Raw genomic sequence first — 16,307 nt, 5'->3', positions numbered from 1 at the left:
AATCCATATTTTAATTTCATCTGAAAATAAAAAAATCTTCAAAACAAACAAACAATTCTTTTAAACAACTATTATTTAATATTTTATTGGAAAAACACAAAATAGTTTTTTTTTTTAAACAAAATACATAAAAAAAAGATCCTTGGGCACGCGACTGTGGCCTGGCCAGTTGAGAAAAATGAAAAAGAAAAAAATACTCTGCAGTCTGCACTTTGGTGGTAGTTTTTGTATCTTGTTTTGTTTTTTTTTTTTTTTCTAAATGCTCAAGGCTGAAGATGCTGTAAACTCAGTCAATGATGTCTGGAATTGATCGCCACTAAAAGACAGAAAAATCAACAACTTTATAATTTATCAATTTTATAATCAGCATACCTTTATTTTCCAAATCAATTGGTGGTTGTTTTTGTATCATTTTTTTGATGTTGCTGTGGCTGTGGCTATCAAGGTTTTACTGGTTTCACTAGAAAATATAAAATGTAGGAAAAGTCAAATCAAACGCGAGCCGCCATTACAAAAGAGACAAAACTTTGTGCATTGCATACATAGCGCTCTTTTCCTCCCATTTATCAAAGAAGAGTTTATTTTATCAGGAGAAACAAAACTTCTATTTTTGGAGGGTGTTGCGAGGCAAGAGGAGCGGAGGAGGTGTAGGTAGGTCGGTAAGGTAGGAAATAGGATGAGGTAGGAAATCAGAAAAGGAAGTGTTTGGAAAGGAAAGGAAGGAATGTCAAGTTCCGGAGGACGTGGCCTGCTTGCGATGCACGGCATAAGCTCGCCGGATGGGGGGGATCTTGCCCCCGAAACTTAACCTCACCTGCTAACAAAAACATAAATCAGGCCGAGAACAAAAATCGAAAAAAACCGTTTTTGACAGATGTGACAGCAGACGGACTATCATCATCTCAAGGGCACTGCGGATGTTGGTGCAGTGTGGCCTATACCCTCCCAACCATGGAAATCCGCGGCCATGTTTGGATTCCCCCAAAGATGGTGGATGATCGGTTTCAGATCATACCATCTTCACTTAAACTCCGCTACCATGACACCCCTGAAAATATCTTCAAAAAGGCAGAGTTTCATTCACATGAAACTAAACAAAACACCAAACAAGTAGATTCTTTTCGACCCTTGGCGTCATTTAAGTTTATTCACATCATTGAATATAAAGAATACAAAACGACTTTTTAACTACAAAAAAAAATCGAATCAAATTTATCACTCGAAATTTACAGGACAATTTAACTAAAAAAAGAATATTAGAAAAAAAAACAAAGGCGATTAAAAACCCTTCCTCGGAGTCGAGTTATTATCCAAAAAAAAGACACTGTTACCCTTTTCGGTAATAAATTTAGCTTTGACAAAAAAAAACGATCCTGGATAGCCTACCCCTAGAGAGCTCTTTGGAGGTATATTTCACCCTAGGATACCCAAAAACGAAAATTTCGCGTTGACCCCTTCAAAAATGGTTTTTATCACTTACATAATAATTAAATTTGGGAAATTAAAAAAATAAATAAATAATAAATAAATTTAAACTTTGACGCACAAAAAAAAAAAATGTTTTAAATAAATAACGGACAATCACAAACACATAATTTCGTTTTCTATTTGCAGCTTTAAATTTTTTTCTTCTTTTCATTTTGGTAATCTTTTACTTTTCCGATGTTTTAACTTGTTCCCTTTTGTTTATTTCTTGTATTTTATTTGTCAAATTTTATGATCTAAGACTCACGGACATTTTGATTTCTGTTAGGTTCCCAGCTTATTTATCGGGGGGCGGAGCTCCCGATATTTGGGGGTTCGGGTTCAGAGCCTATACTTTCCAAAGAATAGGGTAATTTTCACTCCTTGTTCTGGCTCAATATATCATTAAAAACCCTGACCGATATAAGGCCCGTAGTCGGTGGGTTAGCCAATGACAAATTGCAATTAGAATACAAATCAGCAAGTTGGAAGTGGAACCTCGTGAGCAGGAACATTAAAAAAAAACATCCATAAAATATTACAGCGGCCCAGCACTCAAATTTCTAACTGGACCGCCGGAAATTCACCTAAGATATTAACGGCTATACTAATTTTTCTATTAAAAAAACTTCCAAAACTAACTCACCACTTTTATGTTTTCATCATTATGAATTTTATTTTTCCTTCAGGATTTCAAAAATAATCGGGAATATTCCTAAAACACTTTCTCAATTTACCATTCTAAAACAAAAAAAAACACAAAAAATGTACATTTAATAATTTTTACTGAGTTACAATTACACACTTTTAATTTTCGCCGCTGCAGCGTATGGTACCACGAACTGTTGAGAAATGTCAAGAATTTCAGTCACAACAAAAATTATGTCTCATATCATAAGACAGGAAGGTAAGCTATGCATAAAAAAAAATACTCGGATGATTTTCCTCTAACTGCATAAGATCATCCGATCCACATCTCTCAATAAAAACAACAACAAATATTGTACGAAGATACAAAAAAAATCTACATGTATTTATGTTCTTTTCCTTTCTTTGATCAGTGTGTGTGTATAAAAATCATAATTTGTGTCATTTTCCTTTCTTCTTCCAAATTCGTAGTAAGGGAGGTACCATATTCATATATAATTCAAAAAAAAAATAATTGCCTGTAACCTTTCACCCACAGGTGGCCTACCAGTATTAAGGTGCAACTGCATTGGTCCCTTTTTAATTGACCATCGATCGTTGACACAAAATACGATGGGAACATTATTCGACAAAAAGAACCGATCACGACATGAATTTACTAAAACAACGGGTAACGAAATCAATTATAAAAACAAACACGTGTAAATGTGTAAAAGTTTGTAATCGTAACATGAAAACCGATTTAAGATTATTTCTTATACGAAGAAACACCGAATACCCATCATGGCATATATATTTCCATACTAATTTGAGCCGCTATGGGACCCGTTTCGTAGTCGAGGTCGGACTCACTTCGGAACCGATTCGGACCGAGGTCGGACTCGTTTGCTTGAAGGGAAAAGTTAAACTCGATCTACCGTACTGTCAACTCGATCCTACATGTATACGTATACCTATGAATCTTTTATTTTCTTATCGCTGTCAATCTGTCATTCTCATTCATTTAAATTTCGTGGTAAACAATAAATTCTTAATCTGTTTTTATTTCGATATTTCCTTTTTAGCTCTATTTTTCATTACTAAAAATTCTTTTTATATTTTCAGCGATGATCGCGACTGTCACCGAGGGAACCTCCTTCAGGGATTTCACCAAGGAAAAAGAATGGTAAGTTTTGTTTACATTTGTTGCTTTTGCAATTTTCATTGATTCCTTTTCCCATTCTAGGTCATGATTGCATCGGATGGACCAGTTCCCCAGGCGTCCGTAACAAGGGGAGAGATTTTGGTAAATAAGGAAACACATACATCCTCAAAATAAGCTTTGTTGGTGGTTGTATTTTCCCCTAAACTACTGAGGTTTGGTTTGCAGGGTAGTTAAATACATTTTGTCATTCCAAAAGTGAGTTTTCACGTTTTTAAACAAATTCTAAACAATTTTTGAAAAAATTAGTTTTGTAGCACAGATTTAAAACTGTTCAAAAAGAAATCTCCGGGCTAAACAAGTAAGCCCACGGGGCTAAGGTGTTGTTGTATTTAACATGTAAATTGCTTAGCCCCGACTGCGTTTTATTTGTCCAGTTAAGCCCGGTGGTAATAAAAAACACACCTATTGACTCAAAAAGTGAAAAAGTACAAAAGTGAAAATTTTCAAACGCATTTGTGTATAGTTTTTCGGGTTGGAAAATAAAAAAAAATGAGGCAGAAAGCTTATTTTTTGGTTTAAAAACAAATTTATATACTCTTTTTCACAAAAAAAATTGGGCTAGCCAGAAAAAAAATTTTCACTTTTATACTTTTTCAAAAAGTGGTGTATGTGGTTAAGCCTTTATATATCGTGGGCACAACGCCAAATCCACGAATCTGCAAAATTGTAGTTTTGAGAAAAACGGCTTTAAAGTTTTGGAAACTCATGCAATCGTATGGAAAACTCGTGCAACGAAAATTGATATTTTAGGCTTTTAAGCCTGGTACGCTGCTCGCGCTAAATTTTAGCTGAGATAAAATTCCCATACAAGTTATCGATAACTTGTATGGGATCCATTTTATCTCGGCTAAAAATTTTCGATAATTTGTATGGGAGCTAAAATTTAGCGCGAGCAGCGTACCAGGCTTTAGGCAACAGATGGAGGACTGGGGCCGATGCAGTGAATAGAGAAACCGATAACAAGGTTCATGACCCATTAAAGTGAATATGTCAAAAAATGCAGATTCGCTGTTTTGGCTTTGTGCCGACGATATAATTTCAGATTAAAAGATGAAATTCATAATTTAAAATCAAATCAAAACCAATTAAAAAAGAAAATTCTTTTTTGTTTTTGTATAGTTTTTTTTTTTTAATTTCGATAAGACATGTATTAAAGAGCTATACAAGCTCTTCTGAAGCTATCTGTCAAATCTCAAAGCTTCGTTTAAGCTTTTAAGTACATTCTTATAAAGGGTCAAACTTGTATAACTTGTATAACGTTCTCCTTTTTCCATGCCCAACAATTTTACCAAAGTTTAATAAGAAGCTGAAATGTAGCTTCTGTAATACCTTTACCAAAGCTCAAATGTTAGTTGGGAATTAAGTGAAAACTCTCCAATTTTTCCCTAGAGCTGCGTACTGAAAAACGCAAAGCAAAAACGAAATTTTTCGTTCAAGATTTCGTTAACTAAATTTTGTATGCAAAATTCCTTTTCGCATCAATAACAGCGTACTAGACTTAAGTGCATGGCTACACAGTGATTTTTCAATCGATTGAAAAATCACATGCGGTGGCTACACACTGTTGTGCCCAATCACGTTCCACTTTTACATTTTCTAGAAACAAACTTCAAAAAGAGGAACAATTTAGCAATGGAACTGTACTACCCTCAGAAAATTCAATTCTCTTCGTGAGCATCTTCCCCCTTCACTCCTCATCCCTCTTGCCTACAAACTCACTGCTTAGGCGATTGAAAAATCACCGTGTAGCCAGGCACTAATAGCCTGTTTTCACTAGAGCAAATGAGATGATTTCGATCAAATTTGCCAAATGAGGTTCGAAATGAGATGATTTCCCATACAAATTTCAAATTTGAAATGAGATAATTATCATCTCATTTCAACGAAATTAGCTAGGAAATTAAGTCAAATCGCCTGAACGCTCATAAAATTTCATTGTGAATAGGTCACAATTATGAATTTTTACCAAACGTCAATCTAAAAAAAATAAAAAAAAAAACATAGCACATAGCGGTAAAATTAAATTGTGTATATTTTGTGTCGCGTCGGTAAATAAAAGTTCTTATAATTCAATTTTTTGAAGAAATTGAAGAAAACTGTGGTTTGGCAAATGATTCAACCTAAGCAAAAATTGATGTAAGAATATAAATGCAAATTTTCTCTCTCAATATACCTAATATTTATCCTTTTTATATATTAATTTACAGGATGAAACAAGAAATTCTCAACTTTTGTTTGAAGGCTACGAATAACACTCTTTTCTATAACTCTCGGTATACGACTGGCTTCCTACTCCGATGACAAAACCATCCAGATCCGGCTGGCATACCTGCCTGGCAACGAAGGACGTCCATACACCTGACAACGAAACCGTGTGCACCATTTCTGGGGAACACACACGAGCGGTTTATGACATAAGTTGGTGCCATCAGACCGGGGAAGCAACGTCGTGTGGATGATTACATCTACATTTTCAAGGAAGACGAAGGTTCATCAAAGAACGACCAACATTTTTGCTGGTCACTGCTGTGAACAAAGCGTATCTGCAAGACGTCAACTGTGTGAAATGGAATCCTTCAGTAGCTGGCCAATTGCTGTCGTGTAGTGACGATAGAAACATTAAGATTTGGAACTTAGTTGAATAGTTTTTTGTCCAAAAGAGAAAAAGTTAATTATAAGTAAAAAAAAATACGAAAAAATTGTTTTTGTTTTTATTCATTAAAATAGGAGCATTCAAAGTTTAAAAGTGTTTTCTGGTCTTGCGGGAATCGAGCCCAATAACCAAGGAAAGTCTGTCCTGACTGGCATTGATGATCTTTGCCAAAGTTTTGGAGCAGCGGGACGGCATCATTTTGTTTTCTGGTTTGATGTTGGTTAATGCTGTCACGAGCTGAATAGTAAGACAAAGATTAGACTGAGTCTTACATATTTTCCATTCCAAACTCACCTTTGCAAGAGGATCTGCATCAACATGCTCCATAATCATGTCCGAGGTTGGGTAAACGGTATAATGCCACAATTACCAAATGTTGGGTAGGTAATGATTTCTCTTTCCCTTCGACAGCGAGATTGCAAATGCTCAGAAAGTCAGAATAATGAAGAAGAAAAGGCTGGAAGTTTATATGCATATAAATGATAAACATATTTTATATAGTTATTAGAGAAAGTACAAACCTTTATCCAGAACCTCTTTGGATTATTCCATTTTATTAATTCTTTGATTAATTAAACATTTAAATGTGTCAATCGTCAACATATGCCTGACACGTCAAATTCAAATTTGAGTGTTGACACTTCTTGTCAGTCCAAATGAGATAATTTGTAGTGAAAACACTTTTTTGCTAATTTGCTAAATTACCTCATTTGGGGTGTAGTGAAAACAGGCTATAAGGCTTTATCGATAATTTGTATGGGATTCATTTTGGCTCGGCTAGCATAAAAATCGATTTCCCAACATTTTGAAAAATAGCCATTTGAACAAGTGACTATTTGATTATCAGCAATCCTTATTTTTGAATCAAGAGGAATCCGTGATAGTCAAATTCCAGATTACCCACTTTGAATAAACTGGCCTTAAATGTTTTGAAAATTATTAGCGCCAATTTTCAAAATAATTTACGTAATTTAACGAAACAATTTCGTCCATTCTCTTTAAACACATCCCACAAGTATTCCTCACTTCTAGATGGCACCACAATACTCTTTCCATACAGCGGCTCTAAGAAAAAAACTAAACAAACAAAAAAAAACTGTTGCTATATTTTTGCAAAGAAACAAAACGTCAAATTTACCAAAATCGCTCCAAGGAAAAGTCGCTCCTGTTTGCATTTTTTTCAAAAATTCATTTAAATCAAAAAAAACCGACAAAATGTCCTCCTCTGACTTTCCATCTTGCTCCAAATTTGTTAAATCAAAAAGTGTTAACAATAAAATAATCGATTATTATTTAAAATATGCAAAAGATCGTGATATTGAGAAATTTATGAGATTCACTCACAGCAGTACAAGTGGCAATAGTAGTAGCAACTCTTGTCCATGTCCACTATTAACAAAATCATCATCAGAAAGTGATGAAAATAGTAATTTGGTAAAAGAAGAATTAATTATTGCTTTACAACCATGTGAAAATGTAAATGAACTTAATAAAGAGAATATTGGTCAGGAAGCCAATAAAATCCCCTCAGAACCACGAACTCCTCCAAAAGTTACAGAAACAATCTTTCAAGTCCCAGATTCTGTAACAAAAATTGACAAAAAACTTGAATGGGACTCTTTGGGTGATGTGGGTTATAAAAAAGCCAATTCTACAGGGAATCTAAGTTCCCTGGAAAGATCGGTGCTGAAGGAACTTTTCAGTGAAAGTCCTTCAGTTCCTAACATTCCCCATCAAAGATCTGATGAGTTGAAACCAATTTCCACTCATTCTTTGAGTGCTGAATCTCGCCGAGAAAAATGGCGCCAAACTTTAGAAAATCTAGGAAAAAAATATTCCTCCCGTTCGAATAGTCTAAATACCCAAGAATTCATGGAGTTGCCACAAAGCACTCCCAAAGTTGTTCCAAATACTGACAAATCTTGTCAAACGACTTTGGACAAGACCAAGACAAACGTTTTGGTCAAAACTAGAACAAATCATTCTTGTCAAACAAGTTTTGATAGAACTAAAGTTCCTGAGACTTATTCTCAGTTAAAAACCCAAGAAACTCAAGCAAATCTCTCCTCTCGTGCTGAGAGTTTTGCTACGCAATCAAGCTTTGAATATGTTTCTGGGGGCGACAAACGACGACAAAGTGAATCATCACAAAAGTCGTCGTCACTCTCATCGACAAGACGAAGCATTCTTAGCGAGAAGAGTACAAACAAATCCCATTCGTCGACTCCCCCCGACTCAGTCAAAGACAAAGACCAACTGACAAAAAGAACAACAAATCGTTCCTCCAAAACTGAAGTCGACTTGGGAATCAAACTTCTCTGTTCTTTGATAGATGCGAAAAATCTCACTTCTATGCAAAAAAAGAATCTTGCAAAAAAGATTTTTGAGAAAATCACAAAACAATCGGATGATGCCTCTTCTGGTGGGTCATCATCTGTGTCAAGTGCATTTAGCATTCGATCGTTAAATAATAGTAATTCTCCTCCGCTGGTCGAAGAAGATCAAAAACAGAAAATTGCAATTCCAAATAAAGTTTCTGTCGAACAAATGAGTGAAGAAACTCAAACAGAGGAGCTTCCAAAAGTGGAGGAAGACCAGAATCCACCTCAATCCTCGCCGTCGCTTGAGGAACCTGTTACAATGAGAGAATGGTTACATCCATTGACTCGTTCTGAGAAAGATTATGAAAAGAAATTAAAACAAAAGTCACAGACTATGACTTCAGTTCATGCAAGTGAACGTTCCAAACAACTTTCTTGGATTGAAATGGAAATCAATCGTTTGGAAGGACTTAAGAATCTTATACTACAAGATTGTCCTTCAAGAAGTCGATCTCAATCATCATCGTCGACTATTAAGTCTTCCAGAGGGAAGTCAGAGATTATTTATGAGGAAACAGCTGAGGATTTAGTTAATGAAGAGGATCAATATAAGAGGACGACAGTTCGAAGGACTTCTCAGAATGTGGTTATTTATGATGAACCCACTGCCGAGAAGAAGCATCCCGAAAAAGTGTCATATAAGACTATTAACGAAGGAGATCTTGTCTCATCTTCAAATTCCCTCAAAAACAATCATCGTTCGAAGCTGGAGACACCAAGTAGTAGTCCCAGTACAGAGCGGGAGAGTGTTGGAGCGTTTGCAGATCATCTGCAAAAGCAATTTATGGATAGTTACGAGAAGAAGAAGCACACAATGTCAGCTGAGCACTATTCAGAGCCACGAATTTGTGGCAAACCGATTTTCACAAGAAACCCGTCTTACACTTCGGTGGCATCATCAGCATTTTGTATGTCGTCTGAGATGTCTATTCCAATTGTTGAGAGTACATCCACTTCGACGACAACTCATCAATATGACAGTAATGGTTGTGATAGTATTGAAGGGGTGGCAATTCAGACTTCCTATTCGGTCATTAAGAGTGATCCTATCTTTGGTCCAAGATGCAGGTGCATTTGCACTTGTGGGAAAGAGTGTAAATGCTCTTGTCCCAGACCGACAGTTCGGGTGTCTGGGAAGTCATTCCATCAGACAGTTCAAGTTAAACCGAAGGCTCTAGCTTATGTGATTCGTTTTAATGAGACTTCTGATGGACAGGGGAATAAAATTACAGAGGATGGAGTTTCATTGCAGAAACGCCTCGAAATGAAGATGCCAGATTTCTGTTCAAAGGCAAATGAACGTCGAGAAATTTTGAAGAAATTGCATGCTTTGCGGCAGGAGAGAGAAGCAAGAATTAGAGAGATTGCAGATAGTTCGAGTGTTTCATCGATTTCGAGGAAACTTGGGGAACTTCCTCCGCCTCCGATAAGTAAGCTTGGTCATAAAAGCATAATTGAGAGAAGATAATATTTTATTTTATTTTATCCAGCCAAAAGCTTCTGGTAGTTAGTGCTGTAAATTTAATTACAATTCGTCGGCGTAAAGCAAAATTGTTCTAAGTCCTTAGGAAATCCTATGTACTTAGAACAATTTTGCTTTACGCCGACGAATTGTAAATTAATTTATATTGTAATTAATAATAATAATAATATTATTTACTTTATTTTGTTTTATATTATATTATTTTATTTTATTTTATTTTATTCTATTTTATTTTATTTTATTTTATTTTATTTTATTTTATTTTATTTTGTTTTGTTTTGTTTTATTTTATTTTATTTTATTTTATTTAATTGTATTTTATTTTATTTTATTTTATTTTATTTTATTTTATTTTATTTTATTTTATTTTATTTTATTTTATTTTATTTTATTTTATTTTATTTTATTTTATTTTATTTTATTTTATTTTATTTTATTTTATTTTATTTTATTTTATTTTATTTTATTTTATTTTATTTTATTTTATTTTATTTTATTGTATTTTATTTTATTTTATTTCATTTTATTTTATTTTATTTTATTTTATTTTATTTTATTTTATTTTATTTTATTTTATTTTATTTTATTTTATTTTATTGTATTTTATTTTATTTTATTTTATTTTATTTTATTTTATTTTATTTCATTTTATTTTATTTTATTTTATTTTATTTTATTTTATTTTATTTTATTTTATTTTATTTTATTTTATTTTATTTTATTTTATTATATTTTATTTTATTTTATTTTATTTTATTTTATTTTATTTTATTTTATTTTATTTTATTTTATTTTATTTTATTTTATTGTATTGTATTGTATTGTATTTTATTTTATTTTATTTTATTTTATTTTATTTTATTTTATTTTATTTTATTTTATTTTATTTTATTTTATTTTATTTTATTTTATTTTATTTTATTGTATTTTATTTTATTTTATTTTATTTTATTTTATTTTATTTTATTTTATTTTATTTTATTTTCAGAACAAGTAAGAATCTGTCCAAGTAGAGAGATGAAAGGAATGACAAAGAAACGTTATTGTAAATTACCAGAAGTAGTTGCTAAACAAGAGCGTGAGAAATTGGAACGAAGGAAGAAGACTACGAGAGTAATTACAAATATTTTTAATAAGGTTTGTGTGGAATTTGATAGAAAACGAAGAAGGGTATTTTATTTGTTTTGATTTTTCTTTATAGAAATTGCAGCGCATGGTTCATAATGGAAAACTCTCACTTGAAAATAGTCGCACTGTTATATGAATGAAGTGAAAACGTGGGAGTTCTAGAGATTAGTTAGTTTGTAGTTATGTATTTTGATACACGAGATATACATACATAATAAAATATATTTTTAAAAGAAAATTCAAGAATTCGCAAAGTAAGTACAACTTTTCAGATTATTGTCCATTATTTTCTCCATGCTATAACCAGGTTTTTATGTTGGGTATGAATAAGGTGGTTTTGGGGTTTAAAAATTTGATTAAACCAAATTCATCTTAATACAGAAATTAGAAGAGATTCCACTACAGAAACGCTTTACTCATCGAGTTAAAGAAAATTTCAGATTTTCCCGTCCGCATCCTGGCACGATTGGTGTAGAAAAAGTGATATGTGCTTCTTATAGAGTTAAAAGATTAAAGGTAATAACATCTTCTTTCCCAATTTCTAGGTTTTGGGGGTCAAAGGTTGTTAGTTTCGTAATGCAGCCTGTTTTAAAGGTAGAAGCTATGAAAACGAGTTGATTCTATAATCAAAGATCGGTAAATGGCAGTCGTACAGAATATTAAATAAATACCGCTGAAATTATATGAATATCGTTATACAAAATCACATTTAAACCATAACGAAGTAATTTCAACGATAATCATTTAACAAAATAGAGTCCTTAAATTGTGATTTTTCTTTCTTTTGACGATTGTTAGAAATATTTTGGAATTTTGTTTCCGCACAGTACAGGCTTTCTTTCGCCCGATAGTTAAGTCGGGTTGGGTTCCTTGTGTGCGCACAGGCAGCTGACTAAATAGTCGGTTAGGTAAGAAATATTTTAGTTTGAAGGCAATTTTGTAGCAAAACAAACTTTTTTTCGATCAAACAAACTTTTTGATTGGCCGAAACTCAATCGTTGTAGTAATTTCTATCTTCGTGACCTTTTTCTTATAATATTGAATCCTAAGCCCGCTTAGGATTCAATATCAATCGTTGTAGTGTTCGCGCTTTAATACATTTTCACACTGATTAAGAGACTGACTTAACTTTCGGCCGATAGACAGTTTGTAGTGTGCCCCCTCTAATAATTGTTGTTTTTTTTATCCTGGAATGAAAAAAATAAGAAAATTTGCTTGACTTTTTTTTTGAAAATTTTACTACGCGGCTCAAAATAATTTCAACGCTTTATTTTAATCCTCCTTTAAAGCGGTAGCAGAGGAGATAGGGAATATGGAGACTTTATGCTGGCAAGGATTTTATTAGCCTTGGTTTTTGATATTTTTTAAGTACTTTCGAAGTTCTTATTTTCTATTTTTTTTTTTTTTCAATATTTGCATTCGAACAAATAAACTACTCGTCACACGAATAGAACCACAAACTTGGAGCTGGCCCTAAACGACAAACATGCTCGCCGGACTTGCTCGTGCTCGCCAATCGCCATATATTCGTCGTGTAAGGGCTTGTTCGCATGGGGTTCGCGGAAGCGGCTACTAGTTCCTTTTTTTTTTTCATCCCTTTAAAAAATACTGTTTTATTTGCGTTACTAGGCTGAAGGTAAAAATGATGGAAATACAAAATTAAATTATTTGTGTATTTTGACCAAATATGAGCTAAGAGCTATTATTATGGACCACGGAAAATGCACAATAGCCAAAGGCATTGGGAAATACGCTAAAATTATTTGAAAATATTTTGAAAATAATGAAATGGAACGAAAAAGTGAAGTTATATGAGTTAAGGGTTATAGTTTTTGCCTTCATTGAAACTATAAAATGTGCACAGCATTTTAATAGCCTCCAAATGAAAAATTGGAACATTCTTGGGCAAATAAGATAATTATTAATTTCGCTATTTTACGCTTGCATTTAACTTTAAAGAGTGTAATGAAGAGTGGTTATATGAAAAACAAACCAACAGATGGATTTTAGTCATATTTCTTTGAAGGTATGTACGTTTTTGGCATTTCCACCAAAAGTTACTAGAATGGGTACGTTTTTATGATAGGCAACAATTATGTTTTAGTTTTATGGTAGAAGCTTTCGTTAAGTTTAACAATGTTGGTGAACTATGGCCGTGAGCACTCCATAAGGCTAAAGAAAGCAGATGTGTGTAATACACACTGTGTATATCGGACAAAAGGAAAAGTTCACTGGACTACACAACACTTTTTTTTACTGTGGAGGAATGCGTTACGCACCATAAGGAGGTATCCATACCTCCCAGTGTGCCGGACTCGCCAAGGAAAAATTTTAAAACCTTATAATGACATACCGGCTATACCTAAGTTTCAATTTTCGTATGTTTCCATACTTGCAGTCAGGCTGCTGTTTTCCGTCAATTCCATTATAATGTTTGAACAACAACAACATCTTAAGGGTGCTACTCCAAAATATTTATGTTTATGATGTCGGGACCGGCTCAAGCGATATTGATTAAATTTGGTCTATGGTATGCCCAAATAGAAAATGGTTGGTGTTGGAAAATTGACTTTATTTTTGCTAATTTAAAGAAAGAAATTTCATAGATTTTAGATTTTTGCTTTAATTTTTATAAACAAATGGAATGGAATTCTATTTTTTGTTTTGTTTTGCAACTTGCAACTACAACTATTCAAGTGTTACTTTTTGGATATAAAAATTTTATTTCGAAAATCATAGAATGTTTTAATAGTAAATAGTAAATACATAGTAAATTGATCAATCATACTAAAGAACTGATACAAAGATTTTAAATATAAAATGTTAAAAAAAAAAAACTAAACAAGAATAGATAGGATATGAAAAAAACGTCAACAAAAATCCGTTCAAAAACGAAGAGAAAAATGATTTTCATATTGTTTTTTGTGTGAATTTTTTGAAGAAACTTGAGTTCAATGCCAAACAATATTTTCAAAAATATTTACAAACAAATAGTGATGAGCAAATTTAGGATCAATGAGGAAAAATAGATTAGAACCAAACAGATGATCGATAGAGTGATGGGTTGAAAAACGGTTTAACGATTTCTGCCCAATGTAGACCTCTTGGGGAAAAAAATGTATGTGTAAGTTGCAGTTAATTAAATATTTCCATCATTTTTACCTCACATCAAAAATATTAAAAATTTGCAAACAACAATTTTGATCGAAATAAATTTTGTACAGTACCGGACCATAGTATTAGGCCCGAGTGAAAAAATACAACATTTCTGTTTACTTAATCTTAAAGTTTTTTTTTTCAAAACTGGTCATATTTTTTGTCCTTTTTCAGCTTTACCTGTTTTTGTTTCATAATAATGTACAAAAATTACCTGTGGTATTACAGGAAATTTAACAGAATACTTGGAAAAAGAGTGATGTTTCAAAAAAGTGACTCACAATTATTGCATATGATTAATAAAAATAAAATTAATTAGCAAAAAAAAAACTCTAAAAAATAAATAAAAAGTGCTATATAAAACAATCATTAAATCAGTTGCCCGATGTTTTCAGTTTTTAATACCCAATTTTACTGGAACTATCACCAGTCGTTAACTTAATACAAAAAATCACCAAATCAAGCCATCCAATTAAAATAAAAAATGCTTCAAAAAGCAAATTCCGACAATCAATTAAATCTAAATTTAAATTTTGCCAAACACATTAAATCAGCATGGCTCCAAATCAAAAAAATATTATTAGTCACCCTGCATCAGTACCAAGTACAGTACCGCTCAAATTCCACCAATAGCGGAAATACCATCCAAAATACCAACATAGCGCAACGTACCAAACTCCAATTCCAATCAGAGAAAATTTGAATAATCTTATTGTTTGGGAAATTAAATGGAATTGGAATTTGAATTTCAGAATGGAATTGAAATTCAGTTTTTGAATTGGTATTTGTGTTGATTGTGTATTTGTGTGTGTGTGACGGATATCTATACGCAATGTTATTTTTTCGATAAAGAATGAGAGTCGACTCAGCAAATAAAAAACCATCATCACACGAATCAGAGACGAAACGATGATGGTGGCTTTCACGTTTCGCAACAACAACAAACAAACTGAAACTCTGGCATTGAATTTGTTTGTTCGCTCAAATTAATTTTAAACAAAATATTCTCTCACATATTTTTTTACTTGCGAGTAACGACGAGTATTTAGTATCTTTTTTTTTTAATACCTACCTGTTGTACACTAATACTTTAGAAATATGTTTTTGTTTCATTAATGATTTGGGTGTCATTGTTTGCTCACGTGTAACTTAACCAGAAATCCGCAATACCACTCTCAATCCACAGAAGTAAGATTTGCATTTCAGTTAAGGTATTGGTCATGGTTGCCACTCGTTGAAAATGTGAAATTTTGAAATATATTAGCTGAACTGGTTGTGGTCTCTTTGATTTCAGGAGTGAAATCTCTTGCAAATCTTGTTAATTTGAACCGAAACTATCAATTGCTAAATTGTCTTACTAAATCAAGTTGTTTCAATTATAGCTCGGTAATTTTGTCGATTTTGTTATAATTTTTGGCAAAATTTTGTATAGCTTGGGCAAAATGAATATCCAAAATGTTAAATAATTTAATGATATAACATTGCATTGTACGAGTTGTACAGGAGTATCAACCTAGCAAAAAAAAAATTCAATTTAACACATTATACTGACAAGCGTGTACTAGAACTCATAAATTATATCTAGAGACATGCTGGAGTGATGAGTTTCAATCCGGTTTTAGAGCAGGTATCCATTTTGGGTGGTCGTTATTAAAAAAAAGTTGGAATTTTTATGCTCCCAAGAATAAATAAAAATAAAATATTCCCCAAGTTTCAAGTCACTAACTTAATTCTAACTCGTGCCTTCAAGCGGTGAAGTTTCTTATGGGAATAACATGGGGATTTTTACCTTTTCCGATCAATTTTGAATTCTTTACAGACTTAAACCTTATAGTTGTAGCTATTATCTGGATTTTTTTCAGATTTTTAACTGTTTTAATTTTTGAGTTTCAGCTCGACAAAGAAAACCATTTTTTTCATATTTTTCAAAAAGTCGTTCTTTACACGTTTAATGTCAAACAACGTTTATAAATAATAAGCTGAAACCACAGGCAGATTATCTTTTCAAATTTTTAAATATGCCTGATTAACGACTAACAGAGAGCCATGCTGAAACCAATAAGAATTCAAAATTACTTCTGCATGAAAATTTTATAATTTCCTTGATCCGGTTTTGCGAACATGAAACTCTTCAAAATCTGAACTACCTAAATTGTTTATAAAAAAAGCTAATCACTAGCCTAGTAGGCA

The 16,307-nt window shown here is 32.5% G+C and overlaps 1 protein-coding gene and 3 long non-coding RNA genes across 4 annotated transcripts; 2 read left to right on the top strand and 2 right to left on the bottom strand.

Moving 5' to 3' along the window:
• Nucleotides 1–1,804: 1,804 nt before the first annotated feature.
• On the bottom strand, nt 1,805–2,402 carry LOC129917186 (uncharacterized). Its single transcript, XR_008772600.1, has 3 exons — nt 2,270–2,402; nt 2,111–2,205; nt 1,805–2,051 (listed from the first exon to the last, which is right to left on the bottom strand). It is a non-coding gene; the product is annotated as an uncharacterized LOC129917186 (long non-coding RNA).
• Nucleotides 2,403–2,628: 226 nt separating this feature from the next.
• LOC129917185 (uncharacterized) lies at nt 2,629–3,387 on the top strand. Its single transcript, XR_008772599.1, has 3 exons — nt 2,629–3,127; nt 3,217–3,277; nt 3,338–3,387. It is a non-coding gene; the product is annotated as an uncharacterized LOC129917185 (long non-coding RNA).
• A 2,661-nt stretch (nt 3,388–6,048) lies between these two features.
• On the bottom strand, nt 6,049–6,596 carry LOC129917184 (uncharacterized). Its single transcript, XR_008772598.1, has 3 exons — nt 6,491–6,596; nt 6,264–6,426; nt 6,049–6,206 (listed from the first exon to the last, which is right to left on the bottom strand). It is a non-coding gene; the product is annotated as an uncharacterized LOC129917184 (long non-coding RNA).
• Nucleotides 6,597–7,092: 496 nt separating this feature from the next.
• On the top strand, nt 7,093–11,134 carry LOC129917183 (centrosome-associated protein Alms1a-like). Its single transcript, XM_055997573.1, has 3 exons — nt 7,093–9,780; nt 10,822–10,970; nt 11,035–11,134. The coding sequence occupies exons 1-3, from the start codon at nt 7,185–7,187 to the stop codon at nt 11,095–11,097; spliced, it is 2,808 nt and encodes a 935-aa protein (XP_055853548.1). The 5' UTR covers nt 7,093–7,184; the 3' UTR covers nt 11,098–11,134.
• Nucleotides 11,135–16,307: the final 5,173 nt, after the last annotated feature.

Source organism: Episyrphus balteatus, chromosome 3 (genome assembly GCF_945859705.1).
Source record: "Episyrphus balteatus chromosome 3, idEpiBalt1.1, whole genome shotgun sequence".
In the NCBI taxonomy this organism is placed as follows: domain Eukaryota; kingdom Metazoa; phylum Arthropoda; class Insecta; order Diptera; family Syrphidae; genus Episyrphus; species Episyrphus balteatus.
The sequence above is the reverse complement of the archived record's forward strand: the minus strand, read 5'-3'. Positions and strand labels throughout refer to the sequence as shown.